A 12,403-nucleotide genomic window follows, 5' to 3' on the forward strand; every position below is an offset into this window, starting at 1 on the left:
AAGTGCTCCAAGGAATGGCACCTTCTCCAATACAAACTGGGCCGTAGCTCTCAAAGGAACCAGTTATAAGCAGACCTGAGGTTATTTACACACTGCATTCCTGGCCATCTTGCGTCAAAGGCACGTTGACACTACTTTTGGACCCACCAGGATACAGCAAGCTACCAGCTGGGATAATGGTGGCGGGAAAACAAACCAGTGCCTGGTGAAGCTTTCTTCAATAACTTCTCTTTCATGTCAGTTGTTTTCAACAATTGGACTTAAATATTTTTTTTTCCTGTGCGGAGGAAAAATAGTAACACCATGAAAAAATGTAAGCTAACACATTTTTTCCTTCTCAGGAAACTTGATTAACTGACCAAGGCTCAGTGACAGGATGATAATGAAGGATGCTAGATATGTTTGCCAGATAAGGGAAGAAGGCTTTCAACTCTTCTATGGGACTCCTATTTATCCCTATGATGGATAGAGCTACAGCTGTTCTACCAGCTTCATAAAGAACAAGGCTCCCTGGCTTCCTACAGCAGGGCCTCAATGGCAGCTAAAACAAACCAGGAAACCAACCTCACTGTCAGGGCTTTACAAGAGCCCCATTGAGAAACAGGGAAAGTTGCATCATTTACAAATTCAGCTTTTTGGAACATTTTTACTGTGCCCAAGTTACATATTTCTGCTCACAGCTGCTCCCAAAGCCGGCTGGAGGAGGACACCTGGAAGCCTGAGCCTCTACCTTAGACAGAATAAAACCACACCAAACAAGCCAACAGCTGCAGCCTGCAGCAAGTTCCTCCCCACTGCAACTCCCTTCCCTTCCTCTTTTACTCTTGCATCAACACAAAGCTCCTGAAGACAGAAGTCAGATTTCAATTACCTCAAAGGTGATTATTAGGAAAACTATCAGCTCCCTCCTCTCCACCACTGTTGTTCCTCAAATTACTCAGTGAAGTCTCAAAGTCCTGCTCATTAACGTGGATAAATTGTGACACTCAGCTGTACAACAATAATCTTCCCGAAAAAGCCAAAGATTTCTCAAGCACCAATGCAGAGACCACCAAACTTCAGATAAGCCCAGCATAATTTTTGCTCTTTACAGATCTCTAAGCATGACGTGGTCACACTAAAACTAACAGTTTCAGCAACTTTCTGGCCTCAATTAGGTTCATACTGTTTATAAGTTATACTTATTTTAAGCCAGCAGCACAATTCATATTAACTACAGAGCATCACACACTATACTTGTACCTGTGGTGCAACAACTCCTGAGGGAACTAGTAAAAAAAGCTTGACAGCAGGCAGCACAACTTTGTTTACACTGAAGTGAAAGTCTTGAGCATGGACATAAGAAGTTCTAAATGAGCAACATCCAGCAAGGACACCACCAAACAGGTCAGGACAGGATTATTTTGGCTGCCACTATGCAAGGAAGGGAACCAAAATGACTGTTTCACAGGTCACCAATTATCCCATCATCTGGAACGCTGCATGTGCTTAGTGTGCATCTTTCCAACAGCATGGCCAGAGCTGGAAATAAGGGTTCAGCAACAGACAGAAAACAGAAGAAGGATTAAAACACCATTATATGGGCAGACAGCAAGGAATAAGATGTATCCAAGGAAAAAATAATGATACACTACACTGTCTACATGATGCTACAAGAGTGGAGGAAGACTTAAACTCTGCAGGGTTTAAGTAGCAGCTTTGCTGGGTATGCCAGATCCCAAAATTTCCTTCACTGTGTGCTCATTTTTACTATCTAGACCTGCCACTGTGTTCAACATTTCAAGGGCTTGGCCAGCAGTCCTAGGCTCTGGCAGTAACACCACCGTGCTCCTAAGAACCAGGTACCATTTCATGAGTGAATACCCAAACCATAAATGCTGTGGGTATTCTGTGAATTTCAATGCCTATGAATTTATTTACCTGAATCCATCAAACCACTCCTGCTACTCCCATCCTGGGAAGAACACACCTGCTTCCATGAGGTTCATCTACCTTACCTCAGCTCCCTTCCTGCCTCCTCCCTGTGCCCTCGAGCACAGGCAGGCCTGAAGCTCATGGGGAATCAGGGAAGTATCCTCCAAGGCATGAAGCAGAAGTTTTTTGCCTCCAACCTGATGAGCAGGAGGGCCCAATAAACTGGATAAAGCTGCATGTAAACATGTGATCACCTGATGTAATTAGTTCCTTCTATTTATAGAAAGAACCTGGCCCACAGAGACCATTCCCTAGACAACCTGTTAGTTATTACCTTCATTAATGTCCAGCTGACAAAAAATTAAAGGAAGTACTTTTTTTTAAGATACCAAATTTCCACACATAGGTAAACACATACATATATAAAAACAAATATGTATTAAAGAGCGTATAGTACCACCAGAACTGCAGTGAGAGTTTTTGATTATTATTTTTTAATTAGTTTGACTGGTTATGAACTCTGATATTTGAGATATATTTGCCTAGGGAACCATCCAGCTTTGTATTTATAAGCAGAAGCCATGGAAGTTGATAGAAGAATTGTTGACTTTGAAAAATGTGGGTCAGACACAGAAATTCAGACATTTTGCACATCCTGACTCCTGTTTCTTTCCCAGGCATCGCTCATGCCTGTGCTGCAGACAATGGTAACAATAGCCTGAATTCAATGTCCAGGTTCATTATTAAGTGTTCAGGTCTTTATAGCACCATCTTCTTAACAGATTAGAAGTCATCTTCTCAAAGCAGGATGACACATAGGGCAGCATCAGGGAAAAGAAAGGAGGCTGAGGAACAACACAGACCTGGTGAGAATCACTTCATCCAATTCTGTCTTTAAAGAACAATAAATGAAGAGACATCTCTGGTGGGAAAAAAAATAATCAAAACACAGGTCTGAGAGGTTTCTGAGAAGTGAACACATTCAGCCCCAGCCATACTGAACGTGTTCAAAGGAGACAGGGGTGAAAGGACAGCAGCAGTAAGGTGGAAAAAAGGAAAGCAGCACATCAGAAGAGGATGAAGGGCAGACCCATAAAAGCAAAAGCATGAATTTGTCTTCACACAGGCACAAGTGAAGTGTAATTCTGACATCTACATGTGGACTAGGCTTTCCCAAGAACGCTGGGGAAGAGAGAAAAAAGAGCAGAGACAGAAATATCCACTAAAAAAAAAACCAAAAACCAACAAAAAAATCCTTAGAGCAGGGCATACATTCTTTTCTGCCTTTCCAGATCACCTTCATATCTTGCTCCTGTTGCTATTCTAGACAGAGATCACTGGGAAGTTCACATGATGCCGTGCCCAAAGTCAGAGGCTGTACAGGCAGGTGTTTCACACCAATCACTAGTGCTTGCCAGAAATTCAGCATGGGGTTTTCAGCCTGCTAAATTGTATCCTCAGGCCAGTGCTTTCTGCAGGGTTCAAAGTCGGTAATCTCCAGCTCCATCTAGTTTGCTTCCAGTGATCGTGCAGAGCAGACGTCAGCAGAAATGGGTTAGAGTTGGGTTCAGGCACTCGATTCCCCCCAGCTGGCTGAGATGCTCTTTGCCTTTTGTGCTCAAGATCTGATACACCAACAGGAAGAATGATTTATACAACCTTTTTTTTTTTCTTTTCCCCCCTTCATTTTTGGCTACAGGGAGCATTTACTCCATACCCTAAAAAGGTATGTGATTGCATTACAACTGGTATCTGTCAACCCCTTTATTAAAGGGAAGCTACAACACTATTTTTACTCAGCTTACAGAGTTACTGGATACTGCAGTGTTCCTTCGAGGAAGCTGGGCAGACATCTAGTGAGCAGTGGAGCTGGAGACAGCACAAATCGATTGCTATAGGAAGGAAAAGCCAGCTCTGACAATCTGTGTCACAAAAATCACAAGTCTAGCCAGTAACCTGACGTGGCAAGATGCTTTTTGCTTACACTCACTTCTTTCATACCCCTGTAACAAAGCCATGTTATATCCCCCAGATACATTTGCATTTTCACAAGTCCAAGAGAACTTCCTGACTGGTTTAAAAAAACAAAACGAGTACATCCTTCTCACATGATTTATATTCCAACAGACAGCACTTCCTAAATATTCGGACTGTCACACTTGCTTTCAGGGAGATACACCTCCTTCCTACTCTGGAAGCAGCTGCTCCCTTTCTCCACAGCAGATTCCTGCTATTTGCTACTGACTCAAGGTTTGAGAAAGGCTGCAGAGCACAGGAAAAAGTCAAGAACCTGACACGTACCAGTGAATCAGTCTAGCAACAAAAGCAGTTTAACATCCACTGGTGTGGGTCAATAAATGGAAGAATTTATGTTAGTGTTGAAAAACTGTTTCAGTATCAACATTACAACTGAAATTTCAAATTGACTCTGTCTTACACAGGGAAACACAGGAGCCCTGCTCTCCTGCAGGTGTTCCTCACACCACCACAACTGCACCTACAACCCAAAAAAGGCCCTTTTTGTAGGGGGGGGAAATTCCTGGTTGGTCCTGATTCTTGCTAAAAATACCCAGTTCTGTCACTGACAACTGCACAGAGGCACTCCCCAGCCGGGGTGTCCTTCACACCCGTGGTAAGAGCAGTGCAGCCGGATGTCAGACATGCCAATTACCACTGCTTCCCTTTCACCACCCCACCTAAACAACACCGTGAAATGGAGAGAGACAGAGGAAAGAATTATGAGCTTTATAAGATCTTGTGCAATAAACACAGCAGTCCCCCATTCCCAACTATCAGATCTGCTGGCGGCAGTACAATCTTAACAACACCGAGCTTGTATGTGATAAAAAGACATAAGGCAGCTAAAGGAAGGTGAATATATTTACAAGATAGTGCCAAGATCTCCATAACAAACAGTCATTAGCAGATTAGTATTATGAATCTAATCCAATTAAGAATTTCCTTTGCAAATGCCTGGAGGAGCTGGAATTCCTCTGGGAAGACCTTTCCATGTTGTGAAAGGCTCCCATGAGTCATGCCTGCAGGCTGACATACCAGGAAAGACCAGCTCTGGAGCAGCAGGAACAAAGCACTGAACCCCACCTCGAAGCAAACCGCTGCAGCCTCCTGCTCCTGAGGAGTCAACTCAAAAATGGACTCACAGCGGCACAAAAAAAAGGATTTCTCAGTTCCACAAGTCGTGGTCAACATAAAACTGGCACTTTCCTAAGCCAAGGTACAAAAACACAGAGAATTCTCCTTGTCCACTGCCTCCCACTGTGCCATTTTAAACAGCCTTGGAACAATGCACGTGTTTGATGTAACACCAGTCTGTGTAGCAGCCATGCCTTGAAGGCAAAGCCTAAATTAAGTAGGTAAACATCCCTCTCCTCAACTTTGAATCCTTTAGAATCCCGAAGCCATGCTCCTACCCACTGCACACAGATGTTGGGAACTGCAGCAGGCTCAATCCCAATCCCCAATTCTTGCCCACAGTGCAAAATCTGCTCACACACAGTTTAACAGGAGCAACATCCACACACACAGGTGAGAGTGGTGGTTTGCAAGTCACCCAATCACGAGTTCCTCAAATTCTTACTGTGAATGATTTGCTGAAGCCCTCAGCTGAAATCCATAGATTTAGGCTGACCTTATCTGCCTTTGCACGGAGAGATTTAGGACAAAATAAGGAGAGTGAAAAATCTCATTGGTACAACTCTGCCGAGCAGAGCTGCCAAGACTGATCATGTTACCACATCTGCAGGCGCACACGCAGTGACCCTCCGCTGCCAGAAACCCAGCCAGGGCAATCACTTCCTCCTGCCTCAGATCCAGCCCGGGCAGGCCCCAAGGCTCCCAAAATATCAGAGCCAGAGATACATAAAAACAAAAGTTGGGTTCTTTTAAAAGCACATACTTAAACCAATATTGTTTTAACAAAGTATCAGTTAAGATGGATACATTGAAATGTTGGGAACAGAACAGTTTACTCTGACCTTCAATATGCAATTACATAAACATTAAAGTAGGGGTTTGCCAGTCATTTACTGTTTAAAAAACCCAAACAAACAGAAAGCCTCTTACTAAAAACTTCCTTCACTTAAAACTACAAGTCATTCAATGTACTGAAAGCCTGTTCCTAGCCACTATTAGGTAGCAAGTTTGCCTCTCCAGCACCTTCCTGGACATCCCCTACTCATTGCAGCAGGAGATGCCTCAGACCATTCTAAGATTCACCTGAAACACCCTAGGCAGCCCAAGATGACCATTAAGGGAAGGATTAACTGAGACAATAGACTGGCCATTGTTTTTCTCCCCTCACAGATTGCATATTCATGTAAAAACCCAAAGCTAGAACAAACGCCAAAGATAAAGCAGGGCATTTTAGACAGAATAAGGTGGGGAAAGAGTTATCGATGTCCTACCAGCCAAACACAACTTTTTTCCATTCTTTGTTCGAAGCACTAAAACAATGTGACTCATAGAAAATACCAAAAATCTAGCTTAGCTTCCTCTGCTGCACTTTGCAGCTCTGTCACTCCTGTTCTTCGACACCAGCACTTGGGTGAAGACTGCCAAATCGGAGGGGAAATGAGCCAAACACTGCAAATATAAACACAAGGAGGTGCTGCAAAAAGTTTGATGGAGGCAGCAGCCCCCGGTAGGGACAGGACAGAATTCTCCCAGCACAGCAGTGAGGAAACCCAGCTCCGAGGAACCCTTTTGCTGAGCAGGGCCACAGAACTGGCACTGTCGTTTACATAACTGGTCAGCTTTAAGGGACTGAGGTCACTCTGCCATGCCAGCAGAGCTGCACAGCCAGAGGCATGAGATTGTACAAGAGGGACTTGAACCGCAGCATTCAGCGAGGTTTGTGCTTTTGGGCTCCTCCAACCAGAAACTTGGGCAGGGAGACTTTAAAAAAAAAAACAAAAAAAAAAAAACAAAAAGAGAGAAAAAAAACAAACACAAAACTGTTCTGTGTTGGTTCTCCCTCCTGTTGTCACTCCCCTCCCCCAGCTTGTTAACTAAACTTTTCCTCTCCCGGGGATCTTTCTAATCCTTCGTAATGAATTTGCAACATCAGTCACTTTGCAAACCCGCTTCAATGTGAATCAAGTTTACTACAAGCTCAAGAAAACACAGGGAATTCTAACAATCACATTGCCAGGAGGAGGATATAAATGGGAAAGAATAGAAGTAGCACTGGAAAATTGGTTTTCAATCATGTAAAGAAGGAGTATGCACTGTCCCTGGGGGTCTGGGCTAAGGCAGAGCATCAGGATGGAAATGCACTCTGCACTGTTACCCAAAGCAGCAGATTGTGGGCAAACAGCAGAACCAGACACCAACTTCAGAGCTAAAAATCCCACCTCCTGCTTTCAAGAATTACTAGGGACCCAAAAAACCTCCCTCTGTAGATTCAAACCTGAGGAGTCACCTGACCGTGACATTAATCCAAGTATGTTGAAACTAAGTATCTGGCAGGGATTTCACACTTCCCTGTATCCCTCCCACCAGGCCAGGTTATCTGCAGCCAGGCTGGAATCCTCTGGCCTCTCAGAGCACCCACAGCAGCTTCACACTGAACTAGTGACTCCAAAATGGAGTTGTGGGAAAAGCTGACACCCCAACAGAAGACTTGGGAAGTCACTTCCACCCACGTTAATTCAGGAGAGCAGTTGTGCCACAGTGTACCAACAAAACTTGTTATTTACCGCCTCAGATGTGTAACACTATCAGACTCTGAAAGTTCTGGGATCTTTGGCCAAGTGCCTTCTGTTTTCCACAGAGGACAACGGGTTTAAGACCTAAACTGAAGTTAAGGCAAACTGCTGAAGTTTGAGGGTCACACACCTAGCAAAGCCAACTTCCTCACCACAGGCTTAAACAACTTGATACAGAAGAACGTTCTCTACACAGGAAGGAGCAACACGAGTTCCTGGGAAGCTGAGCCGGGTTTGTCTCCAGCTGACAGCATGACTTGTGCCAATCATACCCCTGAAAATCCTTTCCTTTTATAATATAGCCCCTCCCATACAGCTGTATGGGAGCTGATTACAGCTGTAATCAAATGATCACAAACCCTAGACCAATTAAAAGCTACTTTTTTTTTGTTATGCTGTATTGATAATAAATTCAATCTGGTACTAAAGCTCACAATAAATATTCAGAGAACAGGTAAGCTGTCAACACAAATCAGAGTGCTCCAGCAGTGCTATTCAAGTGACTCAAACCAAGCCTTGCATTACAGCTACTATTCTTTAAATAAAAAAAAGGAGGCAGAAAGGAAGTTGCAAGTGCTGCCTTTATGCCTAAGTTTATACCCATAACGGAAGTTTACTTCCAGCAAAATGTAGGAGGTAATGGGAAGACACACGAAAACAAAACCTGAGCATCCCTTTGAGACAACCTGGGTCACCTGAAGGCCATAGCCAAAGGTCCAACAAAGGTCCAGGAGGAAGCAGGCAGATCAGGCCCAAGCTGGAAGCCTTCAGACAAAGCCTTTCCACACTGTGCCACCTCCCACAGCAGGGTCTGGGCTGCTGTCAAAGGGATCGCTTGAGAAACCCCAGAAGAGGCAACAAATGGGGTGAAAAAGAGTATTTAGAATTGCTCTTTCATTTCTGTTCTGAAAAGTGACTACTTGAAGATGCACATATTTTTCTATATTTTTACATAAATTCCTATACAATTATAATGCAACTAACTCAGGCACAGCTAAAGCTTTACAGATATCTGATTTACCCGGTTGTTTCCCACTCGCTAACTACAAAAACATCACCAAATTAAGCCATGAAATTTAGGCATGCACAGAGTGGTCTCATTTATGGTCAGACTTAACTAGGATTCAGAGTTAACTCTGCAGCCTTAGGCACAGCTCTTCCATTCCAAAATGTGAAGTTCTAGCCTCACTAGGAGAACGCTCAGGATGCACCCGAAAGCAACAACGCCCGGCAGAAGGAAAAAAAACACCCTTAAATTAAAGCTCATCAAGGACACTGGATGCAAAATAATGATAATTACTATCCTGCTAGTAAATATTAGAGGATCTGCACTACCACCACCAGTAGCACTTCCTCAGGGTAGGAGGGATGATGTCATGGCTGCATGCTACAGCATTGTCGGGTTTGCCTGGCTACACGCTGCTAACGGGACACTCCCTACAGAACTGTGACCACACACCCAGCTCCCCTGCTATCGGCAGCCAGTTTAATAAGTGTTCTGAGACCCTCAATTAGCATAGAAATGCAGAATAGCCAGCAAGCAAATGAAAATCAGAAAAAAGCAAAGGGAAAAAAAAAAAACAAACAACAGAGGGAGGGGAAAAAAAAAAAGCGCAGAGGAGACAGCTGTAACAGGGTGGCAAACAAAGCTCTAAAGCATGAAAGAGAGAAAGGAATGTGGTTAAAAAATCTCCCCTAAGGAAGAATACTCTGTACTCCCAAGCTCCAGCTGTTTGACTTGCCCCGCTCCCTCCTCCACTCCATTATCCACTCTGGCTGTGCTAATTTAACACAAACCACCCGCCTGTGTCAACTGTTGGAAGGGGGGATTTCAGGATGCATCCAAGCTCCGGGTGCAGAAAAAGGAAAAAACTTCGGGGCGGAAAGTTGAGGAGGCGCTGCTTTTGGCGTGGTGTCGCTTTGTGCCGGGAGAGCTTCGGAAGCTGCGAGGGAAGGCAGCAAGAGCCCATCCTGCTGCAGCCTCCAGCACCTCGAGCTCTGCCACCGCTTCCACACGCACCTCGGTTCCCAGCCGGCAGCCAGATCCGCATGCAGAAAGCTCTGCCTTCATCAACAAAGCCACACAACTCCCAGCAAAGAGCGCCCGGCAGCCCCCCAGCTCACGGCAGACACCCCCACGGATGAGACAAGCAGGTCGGAAGAGCAAGGAGGAAGGGAAAAAAGGAGGGAAAGGAATAAACCCGGGCAACGTTAAAGTCTGGAGGCCTGGATTTCCACGGGGAAGGTATTTTCACGTTTGAGATACTGTGGGGAGTGTTGCGAGGGTTTGGAAGTCATATATGCAGCCAAAATGGCGCTGAGAATAAAAATATAATTTAAAGGAAGGTCGCCATATTGTAAACAGTGAGGCAGGGAGACACAGAGACAGCAACCTCCATTATTCCCAGCAGCTGCAGCAGCACGGAAGCGCTGGGAACGTCAGGCCTGGTGCTGAGACACCACCAGGGCTTCCCCCTCTCCAGCCAGGGCCCTCCGGAGGGTTCCCCGCAAGCCAGGCACCCTTGCAGAGGGGTGAGGTGGGCAAGTTTCCCGCTGGGGAGGGCGAAAGGCCGGGCAGGGGCAGCACCAAGGCAGCCAGGCCGCGCAGCCAGCGGCCTCGCTCCTCCTCCAGGCCTCTCGCCCGCTGCTCAGCACAAAAAGAAAGGAGGAGGGTGGACCCCCAACCCTCCAGAAAGCAGCCAGGGGAGGGTTCACCTCGGCCGCCGTGGATTAGCCTAAGGAGGGATGGACCCAAGCGGGGTTTGCACCTCCTTTTTGTTCCTGTCTGCTCCAGCCAGCCCCGCGTCCCCCCCTCCCCGGGACCTAACGGGAAGCGGGAGCGGCCGGAGGGAAGGTGCTCTGGGCAGATCCGGAGGGAGAGAGCGCCAAGCCTTACCAGCACTGGAGGTGGAAAGCGGCGGGGCAGTGATCGCAGCACAGCAGATCCCCTCCTTCCTTGCAGCTATCGCAGCTATCGTGGTTAGTGGCCCTGCCACTTCGCCTGGGCTCCTTCTCGGGCCTCCTGCTCTTCTTCTCCCCATCTTCGCTCTTGGGGGGAGCCAGGAGGGCCTGGATTTGCTGCACATGCACACACAGACAGAGCGGGCTCTGAGGGGCTGCACGGACCCTGACCCAGCGCCCTTCTCCCCGTGCCCGCCGGGGGGACAGCGGCCCCGGGCCCTCCGGGAGGGGATCGGGGGGCGGACAGAGCCCCGGCCGAGCCCGCCCCGCCCGCCCCGTGTCCGGCAGGGCCTCTCCGGGGGCCGGGCGAGCTGCCTCCGTCCCTCCGCACTTCCTTGTAAGGCCACGGGGCTCCGGGCTGGGGGGGTTCCCTCGCCATCTTGCAGCCCCGCTGCCCCCCCGGTCCGATCCCCCCGCCGCGTCCCGGGCCTCACCTCCATCAGCCCCCCGGAGGTGTCCAGGTCGTAGACGATCGTCTTGGTCTCCATCTTCTCCCACATTCATCCAGCCCAGGAGCGGCCCCGAGAGCCCCCCCCGGCGAGAGGGAGCGAGGCGGGGACGTGTGGCGGCCCCTCAGCGGCGGCTCCGCGTCGAGGCGGCGGGGGGGGGGCGCGGCGCGGCGGGGGCGGGCTGGCGGCGGGGCCTATCCCACGGGCCGCTGCGGCTTGCGCGTCGTCCTCCTCCTCCTCCAGCCGTGCCCGGGGGCGGCCGCGGGGGGCCCGACGCCCGCTGCCATTGCCGCGCAGGGGGTGGGTGGGTGAGGGAGGGAGGGGGCGGCGGCCCCGCGCCCGCCGCGGCCGCTCACGCACCGCGCACGCCCCGCGCACAGGCGGCGCCGACGCTCCGGGCTCCGCGCGCACGCGCACTCCGCGCCCCCGCCCCGCCCGCCCCGCGCGCATGCGCGCTCCGCGCCGCCTCCCGCGCGCGGATCTGGCGCGGCGGCGGCGGCGGCGGCGGACGGGGGCGGCGGGACGCACGCGGAGCCACTGCGCGTGCGCCGAGCGCCTCCCCGCGCTACCCCGCCCCGCCCCGCCCCTTCTCCGCCCTCTTCTCGCGCAGGCGCGTGGCAGCTGTCACGTTCCAGCGAGAGGGCGGGGCGGCGGAGACGTCAGTGACGTAACGGAGCGGGGCGGGGCGGCGGGACACGCGCGCGTCGGCAGGGGGCGCGCGGCGCGCGGCGTGCTGGGGTGGCGGGGCGCGGTCTCTGATTGTGACGTCACCCCCTCCGGCACAGGCCACGCCTTTTAAAGCGGCAGTGCCCCCCCGGAGAGCACGGGAGGGGCGGGGGGGGGTCGGGATGTCGCCGGGGTGGCGGTGAGGTGGGCTCAGGGCCCGCGCTCGGGGGGTGTGTGTGTAGATGTATCCCCATTCCAAACTGCCCGGCCCCGCTGAGGAATACGCCATCGCTTCTTCTAAAACACCAGTTTTTATTAATGAAACAACCAAAAGATGGGGAGGGGGGCGGTGTCCCCTCCAGATCGAGGGGGCGGCGGGGGCCAGGGTCACCAGCCCGGGCGGGACGCGGCGGTGGGAGGGGGCACAGCCATGCCCGGTGCCCCTGCCCACCCCGTCACTCTGCGGTGCCGGGACGCGCGGGGGGGACACGCTGGTGGCGGAAGGGACCCCCCCGGTGAGGGCGAAGCAAGCGGGGGCCGGGGGGACACGCAGCATGCTGGGGACACGGGAGGGACACGTCCCTGCGTGGCGGCGGTGGGAGACACGGGGGGGACCAGCCCTGTGCTGGATGGGGGGCGAGGGCGGGAGGGGGGGGCACCCACAGGGCCACCCTCGCCCCTCGCCCA

At 50.2% G+C, this 12,403-nt stretch overlaps 1 protein-coding gene across 1 annotated transcript in view; it reads right to left on the reverse strand.

Moving 5' to 3' along the window:
* Positions 1-11,341, reverse strand: part of PHF12 (PHD finger protein 12) — a 31,231-nt gene extending 19,890 nt beyond the window's left edge. The window contains exons 1-2 of the mRNA XM_059486994.1: positions 11,036-11,341; positions 10,537-10,718 (exon numbers count right to left, since the gene is read on the reverse strand). Coding sequence (XP_059342977.1) covers positions 10,537-10,718; positions 11,036-11,101 — 248 coding nt within the window. The 5' untranslated portion in view covers positions 11,102-11,341. The remainder of the gene's footprint in view (positions 1-10,536; positions 10,719-11,035) is intronic.
* Positions 11,342-12,403: the final 1,062 nt, after the last annotated feature.

The sequence above is a fragment of the Ammospiza nelsoni genome, chromosome 21 (genome assembly GCF_027579445.1).
Source record: "Ammospiza nelsoni isolate bAmmNel1 chromosome 21, bAmmNel1.pri, whole genome shotgun sequence".
In the NCBI taxonomy this organism is placed as follows: domain Eukaryota; kingdom Metazoa; phylum Chordata; class Aves; order Passeriformes; family Passerellidae; genus Ammospiza; species Ammospiza nelsoni.